The following is an 18331-nucleotide window of genomic DNA, read 5'->3' as shown; positions in this document are numbered from 1 at the left end:
TTGTGCTCCGCAACGGGAGAGGCCACAACAGTGAGAGGCCTGCGTACCGCAAAATAAATAAATAAATAAATAAATAAATAAATAAATAAATAAATAAATAAATAAATAAATAAATAAATAAATAAATAAATAAATAAATAAATAAATAAATAAATAAATAAATAAATAAATAAATAAATAAATAAATAAATAAATAAATAAATAAATAAATAAATAAATAAATAAATAAATAAATAAATAAATAAATAAATAAATAAATAAATAAATAAATAAATAAATAAATAAATAAATAAATAAATAAATAAATAAATAAATAAATAAATAAATAAATAAATAAATAAATAAATAAATAAATAAATAAATAAATAAATAAATAAATAAATAAATAAATAAATAAATAAATCCACATTGGAGTGGTGGGTCGGATGCTCTTGATCTGACTTAGAGAAGTCACAGACACGTCTGAGGGATCCACCTGGTCCAGACAGGGCCTCAGTGTGTGTGTCTGTGTATGTGTGTCTGAGTTGGGTGTGTGTCTTGGTAGAGAGTTTTTGGGTTTCTACCTCCTTTTCAAATACTAGATTTTAGCACTATGCCTAGAGATGAACAAAATAACTAAAAACTCACTAAGTATGCAATCTAGAATGAAAATAAATATTAGTTTTACCTGCTTGGCTATTACCTCCCTCTTGGCGGGGGGGATCTCTGTGGGAAACTAGGTTACTGGGACACTTAGAGTCATATTGGAGAGTCTGTTTAGATAATAATGAAGAGCTGAATGTTGGAAGACATGTGATATTAGGTTCTTTTCATAATTTCATAATTTCTCTAAAGACCAGTTCCTTTCTCTGTAAAGTTGAAGTGAAGGTGAAGGAGAGCACCCACCTCCTGCGGCACTGTTAAGCTGTTAAGCAATCAGGGTGCTGCTTAAGACAAAAATTCCTGGTTGCCCTCGGACTTAATCAGAAACTACGGCAGAGGGCTCCAGCATTTTTAGCGTGCATTCAGGTTGATTCTTTTGCGAACTAGAGCTTGAAATCCCTTGATAGCAGTTCAAGGATTAAATGAGGTAAACCATATGATATTAAGCCTTGTATCTGGGCTATAGTAGTCACTCCCTATGAGTGGGTAGTAATTGATTATGTGGACCCCTGGGATCACAGCAAGGGGAGTGAGTAGAATGGTTCTTAATGACCAGTGCCACTGAGCTACTCTGACCCATGAAGTGGACCTTCCTAGAGAAACAGACATTACCCGTAATCATAGGGCACCTACTGTGTGGACAGGATTAGAACCACCGTCGTATCTTACGTTTTAGTGCCCCTTTCCAGATACCAAGCACATTGCCCTGTCTCTCCAATCCACCATTAGGTTTGCATTTCTTTCCCATCAAATCATGCCTTCATTAGATTTCCACTCCAGGCATTGTTCCTCCAGTCTGGCCAAAGATCCAGCCTGTCCCCCAGGTGGCCGCGGCAGATAGCTAAGGTCATCCATAGTTTCCACTCCCAGAAGTTTCCAGTTAATTCTCCATGTCCGATATCAGTTCTCGTCACTTCCATTTCTTTGAGTAAGGATGACATTTTTCAAATGAGAAGACTGATACTCAGAGATATTAAGTGGTTTCCCCCAGGACACACAGCTTCTGAGTGCTGGAACTGAGCTTTAAAGCTGAGCTTCCTGACCTCAACTCCAATGTTCTATTCTATTGAAACAGAGGAACTCTATCAATTTATCCTAAAAAAAAAAAAAAAAAAAAATCCATGTAACTATGTAGAACAAGGAACTATATTCAATATCCTGTGATAAACCATACTGGAAAAGAATGTAAAAAAGAATGTACGTATATGTATAACTGAATCACTTTGCTGTATAGCAGAAATTAACACAACATTGTAAATCAACTCTACTGCAATAAAAAGTCATGTATTCTATCAGAATTTTAAAAATCATACAGAAATGCTGATGATTAATGACTATCTGAACTGTAAGAGATTGAGTCTTTTTAAGCTGCGGGCAGAGCAAAGCAGATGATAACTTTTCTGTCAGAATCAAAAGAACAAACCAGGCCTTGCTCCACAAGCATAAGCCAGGGACCTCAGCCAGGGCTCCAAGACACCAACACCAGCAAGGCACAGGCCAGTGGTCCAGCTCTCAGAGAACAGCTCACCCTCTGAGACCTGCATTTGTCATCCCCGCGTCGCAATTTTCCTCCCCGTCACCTTCAGAAGCCACTGGAGCAGTGCTTCACTAATTGGGCCTGCGAGACTCATCAGGTCTGTGGAAGGTGCAGAGAGCACTGGACCCTGACTGCTGGGGGCTCAAGGGAGCATTGCTGACACAGATAAAGCAGCAAGCTCTGTCTATGGGGGGACAGAGCATATATTTGTTTTCCCTGTAGGGAGGCAAGTGGTCAGTGCCATGGAGTCAGCATTGGTCTATGACGGGGCCTGGGTTAGGTACTGTCCCCACTGCTGTTACTGACCAGGGTTCTTGGCCTCCTTAATCAATAGAAATTAATCAGAGGTCAGACAAGGAATTCAGGCAAGGCTTCATTGGAGCCGCGACTGCAGCAGGTGGGGAGTGAGAACAAACAATAAGTTTCCTGGCTCACTCACTAGCTGAGGCGGGGCGAGCATGTTCCTTATCTGGGGTGAGGGTAGGGGTGTGTCCAGGGGTCGGGCCGGAGGGTTGGCTTAGGTGGTCTGCCCATCCCCTTGGTGGTGTTGTGTGCAGGGCGCATGCGCAGTACCCTGCTTTTGCTCCTGACCCTTCAGAAGTGGCAGTTGGGCTTTTTGGTTTTTTTGTATCTTGCTGTCCATAATTTGCCCCAACTGCACTTGCACGCAGTTGTTTTTAGTCCCTCATAGTTTCTTTGTATTTTGTTGCTCAAGGAGATGTTTGTCCAGGTGCAAGCACTGCAGCCAGGGTCCCAGGTCCCAGGTCCCAGCCTGCCTCACTGCCACCTCAGCCCCCTACTCAGCTCCCCATCCCAACATTTACACACCCACCCACTCCTATTGTTGTTTCAGGTCTCTGTCATCCCTATTAGCTCGTGGGCTTTTCCAGGGCAACAACTCGATTTTATGCACCTCTGTATTCCACTCTACTTGACCCAAACAAGTGTGCAGAAAACGTTTACAGGGAAAAAAATTATAATGAATGAAATTAAATGAATTATTATTTCACTTATATAGGCCCCCATCTTTTAGATGCTATAAAAGGTATAACATCAACCCCTCACCCTTGCCTGCATTTCTGGTTCTAACCAGAATGAAGCCAGCACATTGGCGGGGCTATGAAGGTGGAGTATTTGCAGTGGCGGCAGGGAGGTTCAAAGCTCAGCACTCTGGTTAGGTATATGTTCTGAAGCATTCACGCTGTTTGTGGGAAAGGAAGTCAGCTAGTTCCTTGTGTCAATCAACGAAAGACTAGGAAGCTGTGGGTGTTACTTGGGATATACATGCATGAACTCCCCACCCAGTACACTGGTCCAACTAACAAACGGAATGATTCGGCAGTTCTTCAACGCTGAGCATAATTAAGTGGTCAACCATGGATTAATGAAGATCTCGTCAGTGTAGTCACAGATGAGGTCACCTTGAACGTGACATTCTTTGCTAAGAGTTTTTGACTTCAGTCCGTTCCATGGAATTAACATTTTTTTCCTAATCCTGTGGTTCTTTTTTTTTTTTTCCCCCTTTACAACAAAGTGAATCAGTTATACATACCTGTGGTTCTTTTAAGTGTGAATTTAACCATCTATCCTAATGAATTCAGTCTATTTTCAAGGATTAGCCATTTAGGTGACCCATCAAGTCAACTCACCAAAGTGGTCAGCTAGTGTGCCAGGAGTTAGTCTGGGCTAAATCAGGTTGTTCATGGCTACATAGACACAACTTTCTTGCTCACATTAACCAGACACTACCCTTTTCTCAAAGCAGATTCTCTGAGCTAGGTCTGACTTTCACTTCCAAAGAATTAATTGCAGGAGGAAGGCTGCTGAGATTAAGTGGAGGAGATGAGAAGCTGGTACCTGATACCAGGATTTCCAAAGCCCATAATACCCAGCCAACAACCAGAATCAGGGCAGGGAGTTAAGAAATTCAGTTGCAACTGATTTTAGTATTCACTCATCATTTCCTATGAATTCATGCATTTAAATGTTATAGAAAATATTTGAAGGGAGTTTTCTGGTTACCACTGTTTGACTATCTATTCCTGCTGCACTTCCACATGTTTTGCCAAGATTATCAAGGTGATAAAATTGCGCTCACCACCAAGTTTTTCTTCTCTCAGGCGAGCGAAGGACATTGTGCTGAAGTTTGAGGGGAGGCTGACCAGGACCCGAGGCTACCAAGCAGCAGGTGCCGAGGTAAAAAGCCCACACGTGGACATGCCCACCCTTCCTGTGGTCTCCGGGCCCGGGAAGTTGTACCTGTCCTTGCAGTTGTTGTACTACATAGGTTGTGAACATCCATCATTAATAGCTGTAGAACAGTATGCTGAGCTTGAAGGTCTGCATGTCCCCAAACTTGGATTTTAGTTCCCGATGCTGTCACTTACCAAATTGTGTGACCCTGGGTAAGCCCAACTCATCAGAAAAAGGTTATATCTGCCCTTGGGAGAATCATCTAGCCTCTTTCCTGAGTTAAGCCCACCCATGTGTGTAGGTTTTATTCACTGTACAGTAAGTCCCATACGAACCTTCAATTTGAGAACTTTCAAAGATGCGAATGGGCATTCACATGTCCAACCACATAAGTTAGTTTACGTATGTGGCATATACCGTCATGTGTGTGCATCCTCTACAAGTGGTTGTGCTTTTGTGTACTTTACTATACAGTGCTGTATAGAGTAAAGTAGTACAGTATCTTTATTTCTTGCCTGTTCGCTTGATGCCAGCCCCTGTATGCCAGCTGTTGTACTGTACTACTGTACTTTTCAAGGTACTGTACTATAAGATTAAACATTTTCTTTATTTTTTGTGTTTGTTTTTTATGTATTATTTGTGTGAAAAGTATTATCAACCTATTACAATATAGTACTATATAGCCGATTGTGTTAGTTGGGTACCTAGGCTAACTTTGTTGGACTTACGAAAAAATTGGACTTACAAACGTGCTCTCAGGACGGAACTCGTTCGTATGTAGGGGACTTACTGCATTTCTTATAATGAGAAAGTTACAGGCATATTCCAATGCTCATTTTATAATACAATGCTAAGATTTTTGTTTGTTATTTTTCCCATTCAGTTACTTGTAGTTAAACTTTAGTATACATTGAAATTATTTGTTTATAGACATTCCAATAATTTTCATAAATGTTTCCAAGACAAAGAAAAAAATCATTTCTCCTATTATAATCCCCTACTTCCCAAGATAGAATCTTTTAAAATTTCACATTTCAGCCATTGTATATATCATTTTCACATCGGAGTAAGTATACTATACAAATATTTTTGTCTTGGTTTTTTTTCACTTAACACCATAACAAGGGTTTTTCTCCACGTTGCTATGGAGGGTTTATTCAGCCTGCACTTAACAGACACAGCTGCCCCAGTCCTTTCCATTTTACCAGTGGCCCTGCAGAAAGCAGTTCAACCCAGTTCGGCTTCATCCATGTGCCAATCCACGTTTTTTGATTCTTGATAAATACTAATCAATTATTTTCCAAAAGCTTTGCCATCCACAATGAAAGAATTTGCTGTCTTCATAGTATCTCCACTAATGCTGAATATTGTAGTTTTTTCAAGTTTATTATCTTAACAGACAAAAACTGACAGACACACTCTTTTTAGATTCTCTGAAACAAAAAATATTCTTAGTAAAGTTTAAATTAAAGCTGATCATAGAATTTGCATAACTGAATAGTTATAAAATATCAAAGAATCCCCAAGATTCTGCCTTGGCTTTCTTTCTTCTTACTTTTCACAGAATCTGCCTGAAGACGCTAATCCACTCCTATGATCAAAATTATCCATAACTCTTTATGCCTGACACACTATGATGGAGCTTATGGAATAAATATATAAAACAAAATTATCTTTTTATAAGCATATGTGCTACCAAGCTCTTTCATTTTCTCTAAATAAACTGTATGAAATGCTATGGAAAAATATCTGAAATAATGTAAGGTCTCTCGCTTGGGTTCAGACAACCTGTAATATATATAACAATGAAAAAGTCCTGGGGCATTTAGTAACAGTGAGCTCCAAGTGGATTAAAGGTGTAAGTTAATAATGGACTGAATTCTTAAAGTCAGAGTTTTTTAAATGAGAAAGGTGATCCAAATGTTCAGTCTTACCTACAGATTGTCCCAACGTTTTCAGCCTGCACTTAACAGACACAGCTGCCCCAGTCCTTTCCATTTTACCAGTGGCCCTGCAGAAAGCAGTTCAACCCAGTTCGGCTTCATCCATGTGCCAATCCACGTTTTTTGATTCTTGATAAATACTAATCAATTATTTTCCAAAAGCTTTGCCATCCACAATGAAAGAATTTGCTGTCTTCATAGTATCTCCACTTTGTGCTGGGCACTCAGGGTAAAGAGATGGTGGCTGAGATAGTGTCTTCTGCCCTCTGGAGACACAGCAAAATGTCAAAGAAAATCATCCTCCCACCATGTCTTCCTAACACTTTGGTTTTCCCCCTCCTCATTCTGAACATCATTCCTCTACCTTTTTATATTTAGAATTTTTTTCCACTGGAAATTTTAATACGGACCCCTGAAGATCAGCAGCCACTCCAAAGTAGAGAAAACAGAAGCTATCTAGCTATTGCCTGCAGCCCAGTGAGTTTTGTCTCTATTTACAGTCTTTGGTTTCTCTTAGAAAAATGATAACTTCGTTTTTCAAATAGTACATTTTGTATAATATAGCTGCTGTACACTTTCTCCCATGATTCCCACGACTGAGATCCTGGTCACCTCTCACCAGGGCTGCCACTCTATCCTCTCTTGGGAATCACTGTTCCAGAACACAGGTCATCCTCTGGAGCTCCTCCCACTGTTTCCCACCTGCATCCTCTGTGCGCATGGGTTTCTCCTTGATTCCAGCAGAACAACACCTTGTTACAGACAATCTGCCTTTAGCACCAGTTTATTTCTATGTTTCGTAAGAAAGCAAGGTCTGAGCATGTGAGAGCACCAGGACCCAAGGAGTCACGTAGGCAGAAATGCTACCCTGGGCACATGGAACACCAAACACCAAGAGTCAGGACACCTCGGTCTTTCTGCCATTGTTTCCCTGCTCTGAGTAATGACTTGGAACCTGATGAGGTTTTCATGTTTGATTCTTAAGATGTCTTCTAGTTCTAATAGTCTACGTCCTTGGTTTCTCACATGATACCAGCAAGGGACGTCATCCTTCCTGAGAGCCTTCATGGCGTGATTTGGCAAGAATGCTTCCTCTGTGCAGAAGCTAAAGGCACCTGCCCAGGATGGTATATAGACTGACTGGCTTCATAACAGCTCTTTCTGTTTCCACTCATGTCCCGCCATCTTCCATTCTCTTCCACAGAGGAGCCAGGGAAATCTTTGAAACCGTAAACTACTCATGCCATACTTTAATTAAAATAATGAATGATAGGGACTTCCCTGGTGGTGCAGTGGTTAAGAATCCACCTGCCAATGCAGGGGACATGGGTTCGATCCCTGGTCTGGGAAGATCCCACATGCCGCGGAGCAACTAAGCGCGTGTGCCACAACTACTGAGCCTGCGCTATAGAGCCCGTAAGACACAACTACTGAGCCTGCGCGCCTAGAGCCCATGCTCCGCAACGAGAGAAGCCACCGCAATGAGAAGCCCGCGCACCGCAACAAAGAGTAGCCCCTGCTTGCGGCAACTAGAGAAAGCCCGCGCACAGCAACAAAGACCCAACACAGCCAAAAATAAATAAATAAAATAAATAAACTTATTTTTTAAAGTAATAATAATAATAATGAATGGTAGATAGATAGATAGATAAGATAGATAAACAGAGTTTCATTACACTTAGAATCAAATCCAAACTCCTTCCTCTAACCCACCTGATCTGGCCATGACCTAACTATTGGACCTCATCTCACTCCTCTCTCCTTTATTCTCTTCTGTAAAATGCCCAGCTCATGCTAACCCACAGGCTCCTAGTGGCCATTCTCCCCTCCTAGACAGCTCCTCTACCAATTTATTATTTTTTTGAAATATTGACTCATTTTCATTCAAGTCTCAGCTCAAGTATGACCTCCCCAGATAGACCTTCCTTGACCCTTTGTTTCAAAGAGCCATCCCCCCAGTCCTAATGGACTGTGTCCCATGTGGCATTGAATTCTTTGTGGCTGCCTCCCCTCGACACGAGTGCAAACTCCACACCAGCTGACGTCTCACACGTCTTGTTCACGATTTGCATCCACGGTACTGGAAACACAGTGTAGGTGTTCAGTACACACTCTGGATGAACACACTTTTCATAAACGGTCGCACATGTTGTTAGAACACATCTGCTCCAGGTGCCCTTAGAAGCCCTTACCAAAACTCAATACCCAGGCCATAACCATTAGGACCTGTTTTCTTCCAAGTTTGGTTTTTGGTTTTGCCTTATTTTGTGTTCACTTTGCTCTTATTTTTTTTTTCTTTTTTAAAATTAGTTTCTATTGGAGTATAGTTGCTTTACAATGTTGCGTTAGTTTCTACTGTAAGCAAAGTGAATCAGTTATACACATATCCCCTCTTTTTTGGATTTCCTTCCCATTTAGGTCACCACAGAGCACTGAGTAGAGTTCGTGTGCTATACAGTAGGTTCTCATTAGTTACCTATTTTAAACATAGTATCAATAGTGTATAGTGTCAATCAATCCCAATCTCCCAATTCGTCCCACCCTCCCCTTCCCTCTTGGTATCCATACACATTTGTTCTCTGCGCCTGTGTCTCTATTTCTGCTTTGCAAAAAAGATCCTCTATAACACTTTTCTAGATTCCACATATATGCGTTAATATACGGTATTCGTTTTTCCCTTTCTGACTTACTTCACTCTGCATGACACTCTCTAGGTCCATCCACATCTATGCAAATGACCCAATTTTGTTCCTTTTTATGGCTGAGCACTTTGCTCTTAAAATCGTGATTCACTCCCAAGTTTCAAGGCTTTTGCCATAGAGATTCAGTGCAAATCGTCAGAGAAGTGTGGTGTTTTTTCCCCATGCCTTACCGAATCTTGGTCATCAATAAATCATGTTTTTCAATGATATTTGCCTCTAGGAAGCTCCTTGCTAGTGTAGATTCTCCGCATCAGAATGAGTGTTGGGGTGGGCGTTATTCAGTCCAGTGCCCTTTAAACTGAGTTTGGGGTCCCTGGCTTCTCAAATGAGCACCAGAGGCTGGGGAAGGAGGCTTTGCATCTCTTACCTACAAGAGTTACTCTGCTTTAGTGGGTTCTGTGTATTGAAGTTCCCACTGAAATTCAATCGAAATTTAAATTCAAAGAGCACCCTGAAACCCACTGATTGAATCCTACTTCTTCTTGTACAGATGAGGAAATTGAATCTCAAAGAAAGAAAATAACTTTGCCAGGGCACACAGTAAGATAGAGGTCGAGCTAGAACTCAGGTCTCTGGCCTTCCACCCAATGCTTCTTCCTCTTAACGACTTTACAATGGACCAGAAACTCAAATGCTTTCAACACCAAACCCTCCCCAAAGGATACTGGGCATTCTGCCTCTGTATGCTGTAGGGGATGAAAAATCAGAAAGCCATGGTCTTCCTCTCAGTGCTGGAGGAGAAAAAGCCAGGTGAACAATATAAAGGCAATATAAGCTAGGATGTGATAAGCATTATCAGAGACCAGAATGATAGCTGGGGAAGTTTACAGATGGAAGAATGTATTTCTGGCTACAGAGAATCTGTGTGAGGTCTCCATGGGAGTAGCTGTATTTGAGTTGGGTCTTAAATCATGAGCAGAAAGTGAACAATTCCAACTTCTGATAACATTCAAATAGATTTTCATTTACAAGCAGCCGTTTTGGCCTTAGCAGACATATTCAGGATAACATAATCATGCATGTCTGCATCAGGACCACGTGCTGTCTTATAGTTCAGAAGGTTGTAATTACATTTGTAACCCTTCTTTCTGCAATGATATCATTTGCTTCCAACACAAACCCTCATTGTTTGCGTGTTAAAATGAACAACCTGCTAATGTTATGGGAGAGAAAGCCCAGTGTCAGGGCACATTTTCACATTTTGCTTTATTCTCCTTTGAGAAAAAAAAAAAAAGATTTTTGAACTTTCGGCGATTGTGTCTTAAACATCCAAGACAAATTTCCAGACCTTATTTTGGCAACTTTGGCCAGGAGAGAGGCTGGGAGATGAGCTCCAGCTGAAGGATGGGAGGCACACAATGGGGCTCATTTTCAGGGTATGTTCTAGACTCTTGGTCCTTAAATAGGGACAGGAAATGTAATCACTGGGGCGTTTGTGAGCCACGTGGATTCCTGAGCCCCACTCCCGAAAGGGACCAAGGCGGTGTATTCGGACATCATTCCTCAAGTAGTTTTACCTGTTCTTAGTCCTCACAGCAGGAATGGTGTGAATAAGGCAGGCTGAAACCCTAGAGAATATGCACCTCAGTACAGACACCGCAGCTCAGAGCCCCTAACAGGAGCCTTCACCTGGGCAGGAGCCCAGAGAAGACAAGCGGCTGCTTTGGTCCTAGGGCTCCCTAAAGTCCTGTGAAATCATAATGAAAGGTATCAACTGGTGTGTGTGTGGGCCTCACCTGCATTTAGGACCCTGGTTCCACAAAGCCATTGCCGTCTTCATGAAGGTCAAGTCCTCTAATTCTGCTCCTTCCTGTCTAGCTGTGGCGGAAGTTTGCTCGTCTGGCCTGTAACTTTGTGGTCATCTTCATACCCTGGGAAATGAGGATAAAGAAAATCGAGAGTAAGTGTTGGCACTTGGAGGAGTGGGGGAGGGGGATGCGGTGCCAGTAGCCAGACAAAGGTGAGGCCTGAGACGGGTCTGGTACATCCCAGACCTTACACTGAGCAGCCAGGGGCCCTTGCACACATAGTGCCGACCTAGGCTGGACATGGGTCCGTGGAGATGGAAGACACAGTGCCGGTCCCCACCACCTCCCAGGATAAAAACGGTCCCACGTTCCACTGTGGCTCTGCAGTTCTCTGTCAGTTCATGCCTTAGACACAATACAAACTCAAAAGGATAGAGGGGAAAACTGTGTAGATGAATTAAAGGGTAACATGGGCAATTGCAAAACAAAAATGCAGAAATTTGCATTTTGAGAGAAGTGATTGTAATCGTTTAGAAAAATATCCTAAAAAATAAATCAATCACAGTCACATTTAAAAACACACACACACACACACACACACACACACACACAGTGCAAACACACAAATGCAACACACAAGACCAGGAATAAATATAACCAGAAGTCTGAAATAAAGAAACTATAAAATTGGACCATGGGATTTTTTAAAAGTCTTGTGAAGAGACATAGAATGATTTAATATTTGGAAGGTGTTGAAGAATGATTTAATATTTGGAAGGTGTTGATTTTCTCAATATCAGTTTATGTTTTAATGCAATTCCAATAAAATTCTCAATGCAATGTTTTTTGTATTCAACACAATGAACTCATATGAAAAAAAAACTAATTGAAAACTTTTTTAAAAGGAAAAACTCAAATGAACTTGTATAACCAAAATGTTAAAATACATTATAAAAGCTACAAGAATTGAAACAGTGTAGCATAGCACCATAAATGATACTGGAACAATTCAACTGTTTTAAAGAATAACATTAGATCTTTCATTTTAAAGTTCCATTAAATATTTAAAAAGGAAATTGGAAGCCATGAGAGAATTAAAAGAAATATAAGTAATGTGATCTCAGAATGGAAGCCTGTCAAATTATAAAAGTAAAAAAGGAATCATCAAGGAAAGTACTGTTGGATTTAACTATACATAAAAGAAATTTTGCATACATAAAAAATAAACAGATCTAAAAGATGACAAATTGAGGGGGGAAAAAAATTTTCAACATTGAAGTGGAATTAAATACCAACTGGTGGAAATGTCAATTGGGATGATGTTTCTAGGGGAAAGTTATAATTTGGACCAAATGTCTTCAAAATATTTATAGTCTTTGATAGAACTCTTCCACTCCTTAACAACCAGAGAAAACAACAGCCACAACAAAATCAATGCACTAGGCTGTGTGGACACACTTGGTGCCCAGCCCAGATCCCTTTACTTGGCTGGTCCACCTTTTCTCAGCTGCTCTGAGTGTTGGCTGCTATGACTCATAGCTGTCTCCTTCTCTAGAGGATGAGCCTTGGCCCACATTGTTCCAGATGTTGGGCACTTATCACCTGCTCCCCCAGCCCCACTGGGTAGCCTAGAGGAATGACTAATGGGTATTCAAGTCCAGCTTTTTCTTCAAAGTGCAGCCAACTCTATGATGCAACTTGCCCTCCAGAGCTCCCCATGGGATAAGGCTAAGCTGGGCTCCAGCTGAGACGACATCTTTGCTTAGCTCTTTCCCCTGACCTCCCTTGACTCCCTCACCCCCTTTATCCTGAGAGCACTTCCTCAATATATCATGTTAGCTGAACCCTTTTCTCAGGCTCTGCTTCCAGGAAATCTGACCTTAGACAGAAATTGATTCCTGCAGAATTATCTACCCTAGTGAAAAGTTAGAAACTTCATAAGTGTCAAGTAGTGGGGGATAAGTTAAATCAATTATGTAAAATTGGTTTGCTGGAACAATAAAATTCATTTTATAGGGAGATATTTTGTATGAGAAAATGCTCATAATATATTGATAGCTCAAGATGCATATTATAGAGATATGCCAATTTTATACAAAAAAATACAGATATAGAATGAAAATGGAGGGTTCCCCTAAAAATTTACTAGAAAGTAATTCTGGTAGTGATTTTAATTTAGTAACCTTGCAATAGGTAATTTTTTGGTTTTCTTTGTGATGTTTGGTGTTTTCCTACCTATTATGAAACATAAGCTAGATTTGAAATAAAAGTTCAAGATGTTATTCTTCCAAAGTATGATACAAGTCCACTCGTTCCAGAAAGTCATCACAAGTATCACCCATATCCCAATCCAACTTCTTCTATGCCCCCTTGTTTTCTCAATAGATATTTGTTTTTAACTACACTTTTTATTTTAGAATAAGTTTAGATGTATGGAAAAGTGACAAAGAGAATTCTCATAACCCCTTCACCCACCTAACACTATGTTAGATGTTAATGTTAACATCTAACATACTGTTATTTCTTTTGAAATTAAGACAAAAGAATCCTTAGAATATCCTTGGAATTTTCAGAACTATGCAAAATAGAAAAGAAATATATTAAATTCTCAAAAGATGCTGATACTTCTGAACATAGGTGAAATGTAAATTTGATAAAAGCATTTTCGATCAATAGGACATTAGGGAAAGTAATCCATTAGGGATTAGGGATTTGTGTATATGACTGGTAGACATTAATGAACATCTTAATCCTTCTAAATGATCATCGTGGGACAACACCCTGATAGGTACAATTATGGCATTCTTAGTCTATGTCCTGCTGCTATAAGAAAAATTACAGTGTTGCTTTACAGAGAACTTCTTACACTGGGAGCATTTTCTATAAACCGTTCTCATTATCTTGTTTTTCTTTAGGTCATTTTGGATCTGGTGTTGCCTCTTATTTCATATTCTTGAGATGGTTATTTGGAATTAATATTGTGCTCACGATTATGACAGGTGCTTTTATTGTCATTCCAGAGGTAAGAACTATTTCAGGTGAGTTTAAAAGTGCCATTTGTTAAAAATTAGAGACGTTTAGAGCCATAGCATTAGACAACCGCACTCATTATCCTCATGGGAAGGATAATCTGTGTGTGAAAATAGGGCCTGGCAAACTTTTTCAGCAAAGGGCCAGAGAGTAAATATTTTAGGCTTTGTGGGCTGTATGGTTTGTCACAACTTCTCAAATCTACTGTGTAGAACAAAAGCAGCCATAGACATTAGGTAACTAATAAGTGTGGCTGTATTCTAATAAAATTTTATTTATAGATACAGAAATTTGAATTTCCTATCATTCTTACGTGTCACAAAATACTACTCTTCTTTGGATTTTTTTCCCCAACCATTTAAAAGTGCACAAACCAACCTTAGCTCTTGGGCTACACAAAAAGTGGCGACAGGCTAGATTTGGCTTATGGGACAGTTTGCAGACATTGTATTAAAATAAAAACCACTTCTCAACTAAAATTTATCCTTGTAAAGTAAATGGGGCTATGTCCCATGCCATTGTAGAAACCTAGTGGCTTCAGTCATGTCATCCACCCATAGAAGCCATGTCCAGCCTAGAGAGAGTACACCCAGACAGGCCCCGATCAGGCAAAAAGAAAATCTGGCCACTCATGATTAATTTCTCATCAATGAGTATCAAGCAGAATCCACCCCCTAGGGATCTCATATGTGCAGCATCTTCAGAGGTGCATGGAGATCAGTGGCCCCTTTTCTTCTGGTCCCTTCCCACCCAGAGGACCGTGTGACATCCTTTCCTCTCTCACCAGCTCATTGCAGGCCAACCCTTTGGAAGCACAGCCAGCAAGACCATCCCCAAGGAGCACATTGCATCTGCCCAAGATCTGGACACCGTCTGGTCCCTGGGGGTGAGGTTCAGGCTTGGCCACACTTTTGTCTCGAGGTGGGTGGTGAAAGTTCTGGGACTTGGGAGTCAGAAATGACACCGAGTGCTCTCTTTGCAGGGTTACCTCCAATACTCAGTCCTCTTCTATGGCTACTATGGCAGTGAGAGAAGGATCGGGAGGGCTGGCTACCGGCTGCCCTTGGCCTATTTCCTGGTGGGGATGGCAGTGTTTGCTTACAGCTTCATTATTCTCTTAAAAAAGTATGTCTGTTCAGTTTCTCAAAATACATGCCAAAATGGTACATATGATCTCATTTCATCTTGTCACTCACCCTGTAAAGTCAAGGCATAAATCTACACATTTTACAGATGAGGAGACCACAGATAAAAGAGATATATGCTCATTTTAACCAACACTGATTGAACACTTAAAGCTTTGTGCCAGGTTCTGTGTTGGGTCTAGAGAGACAAGAATCAAATAGACTTACCAGGTAATGTCATTTTAGACAATGTAGGTGTTACCGACCAGGGTTCCTGGCCTTCCGCAGCCAATAGAAATTGACTAGAGGCCAGACAAGAAATTCAGGCAAGGCTTTACTGGGGCCCCTGCTGCAGCGGGGGGAGTGAGAGCACACAACAGGCTCCCTTGCTTGCTCGCTCCCCGAGGGGGGGCAAGCTTGTTCCTTATATGGGGTGAGGGTAGGGGTGTGTCCAGGGGTCGGGCCAGGGGGGTGGCTTAGGTGTTCTGCCCGCCCCTTAGGTGGTGTTGTGTGCAGGGCGCATGCGCAGTACCCTGCTTTTGCTCCCGACACCCTGTGTTTGCTCCAGGCTCCTCAAAAGTGGCAGTTGGGTTTTTTTGGTCTCTTTGTATCTTTGGCGTCCAGAACTTGCCCCAATTGCACATGCACTCAGTTATTTTTAGTCCCATATGGTTTCTTTGTATTTTGTTGCTCGTGGTGACGTGTGTCCATGTGCAAGCATTGCAGCACTGCAGCAAAGGGTCCCAGGTCCCAGCCTGTCTCATAGGAACTGCACTAAAAGAGAGGTGAACGAGATGGGTTAGGTGACCAGAGGTTGCAGAAAGCAAAGCATCCTCCTTTGACTATATGTTTGCCTGTGACCTAGTTACAAATTACGCAGAGGCCAGTCTCGTCTGTGTTGTGATGCAGTTCAAACATGTAGTTGGTTATTGAAAGGAGGGCGCAGTGCAAAGAAAGAAGACTGGCTGGGGCCTCACCTGTAAAATGGGCAGGTTGGCTCAGAATATCACCAGGTTCCCTTATGGCTGTTATATTCTGTGCTTCTGTGTAGGAGCTAGATAAATGCAGAGTGACAGAGAGGCTCTGAGCCCAAGGAGAAGCCGGCCCCCACCCTCTTGGCTCACCTGCTACTTCCCTCTGATGCGTGTGTACCAGTACGTCTTCATCACACTGCCCCTTGTGGCATCTTTGCAAAGTGCAGGTAGAAGGGGTTGGGATTTTAAAAAGATAAAACAATCATCATCACCATCATCATCATCATCAAACAAAACCTAGGGAGATGTACAGTGACTTGAGGACCTTCAGTTCACATGAAGCTTTCCAGCTTAGCCTCTGGATGGCCTCAAGACCCCATGACCGAACCTAGAACACGGGCTCTCTGCTAGATGTTACAATTTAAGAGACAAATTGATGTCAACTTGGGAGCAGGAAGTATGGATGGACAGAGTGGTAAAAGCTTCTAACAGGAGAGATGGTCTAAAAGACAGGGAACTTGCACCCAAGGAGGGATCGTGACCCCTGCCTTCCCATACATCTGAGGGAAAGTCGTGTTAGGGAGGGATCCGATCCGAAGTGCTCCTGCTTGGTGAGGTGGGGTAGTTACTTCAATGGGCAGGGGCTCCAAGGAGATGGATTCAGCTCAGAGTAAAGAATTTGGTTTCACAATCACAGTTGCACAGAGATGCAGTGGATGCACACACCTTCAGGGACCTCCAGACTACCAGTGATGGGAGAGCTTGTGCACCGGACTCACCCAAGAATTTGCTGTTTTCACACTGTTCAAAGGGGTTGGCTGAGGACACAAGCCACGAGAGGGGCTGAACCCAGCCGGCACTCTGCTCGCCCACATCCAGATGGGGCTCCTTGCTCTGCATGGACTCGCAGCAGCCCCCTAGTGGCTGAGCCTGCTCCTGACACTGTTCTTACGTGACCCTTTCTGGTCCTTTTTTTAAAAATTTTTTATTGGGGTATAATTGATTTACAGTGTTGTGTTAATTTCAGGTGTATCTGCTCGCCCACATCCAGATGGGGCTCCTTGCTCTGCATGGACTCGCAGCAGCCCCCTAGTGGCTGAGCCTGCTCCTGACACTGTTCTTACGTGACCCTTTCTGGTCCTTTTTTAAAAAATTTTTTATTGGGGTATAATTGATTTACAGTGTTGTGTTAGTTTCAGGTGTAATCTCCCAATTTATCCCTCCCTCCCTGACCCCCCCATAACCATAAATCTATTTTCTACATCTGTAACTCTATTTCAGTTTTGTAGATAAGTTCATTTGTAGCCTTTTTTAGATTCCACATACAAGTGATATCATGATATTTGTCTTTCTCTGTCTGACTTACTTCACTTAGTATGATAATCTCTATTTGCATACCTGTTGCTGCAAATGGCATTATTTCGTTCTTTTTTATGGCTGAGTAATGTTCCATTGTATATATGTGCCACATCTTCTTTATCCCTTCATCTGTTGATGGACATTTAGGTTGCTTCCGTGTCCTGGCTATTGTAGTGCTGCAAGGAACATTGAGGTGCATGTAACTTTTCAAATTATGGTTTTCTCTGGTCCTTTTTCGAAGGATGGCTAAGAATTCCCGCATGAGCCTCGCCAGCGCGTCCAATGAAAACTACACGTTCTGCTGGCGGGTGTTCTGTGCCTGGGATTACCTCATTGGAAACCCAGAGGCGGCAGAGAGCAAAACCGCTGCCATCGTGAACAGCATCAGGGTGAGTAAGCGAGCCTGTTCAGGCTGCCAAGAGTCAGGGCTCTGCAGATCACAGCCTTCACAGCGTGAGCCGCTGGCCCTCTGCTGGGAGAGTCAGCGTGGTCTCCTTCCCACGGTGCTCACAGACCAGGGCAGCCGCAGTCTCCACCGAGACGTGACATAATGTGCCTCCAACAGGCACCAAACAATCTGATGGTGTACTGGAGAAAAATATGGGAACTTCTCTTTTTTTTAAATTTCGTCTCTCTAAAATTTCAGTGTGTGTATCTTTGTTCATTTGCATAATGGATTACTACCGTGTTGCATGTACATAACTTGTAAATGAATAAGTACATATATGTGAGGGATATAGGCTTTTAGTGTTACCTTAGAAGATAATGCAGTCAAAGGCATTCAGAGACCTGGATCCACTGAACAACACAGACAGTTAAATGGTGCCCCCTTTTGAGAAAAAAATTATTTAGATCATTTCAGTGACCTAAATAATTTACTCCTCCCCCTCTTCTTCCCATTCCCTAATTTCCTTTTTTACCTATCTATTATCATATAAAGCACTGATATCAATAGAATCTTATTGGATGAAGTCTAGACATTGAAGTTATGATTAAAAATACTGGATAAGTGCTTCCCTGGCAGCGCAGTGGTTGAGAGTCCGCCTGCCGATGCTGGGGACACGGGTTCGTGCCCCGGT

At 41.8% G+C, this 18331-nt stretch overlaps 1 protein-coding gene across 1 annotated transcript in view; it reads left to right on the top strand.

Annotated features, from left to right (window-relative positions):
* The window catches only part of TMC3 (transmembrane channel like 3), a 58683-nt gene that overhangs the window by 9741 nt on the left and 30611 nt on the right, over positions 1–18331 (top strand). Inside the window, exons 4-8 of the mRNA XM_007115193.2 lie at positions 10836–10917; positions 13681–13787; positions 14583–14681; positions 14778–14920; positions 17494–17641. Coding sequence (XP_007115255.2) covers positions 10836–10917; positions 13681–13787; positions 14583–14681; positions 14778–14920; positions 17494–17641 — 579 coding nt within the window. The remainder of the gene's footprint in view (positions 1–10835; positions 10918–13680; positions 13788–14582; positions 14682–14777; positions 14921–17493; positions 17642–18331) is intronic.

The sequence above is a fragment of the Physeter macrocephalus genome, chromosome 11 (assembly GCF_002837175.3).
Source record: "Physeter macrocephalus isolate SW-GA chromosome 11, ASM283717v5, whole genome shotgun sequence".
Taxonomy (NCBI): domain Eukaryota; kingdom Metazoa; phylum Chordata; class Mammalia; order Artiodactyla; family Physeteridae; genus Physeter; species Physeter macrocephalus.
Note: the sequence above shows the minus strand (reverse complement) of the source record. Positions and strands in the feature narration are given on the sequence as shown.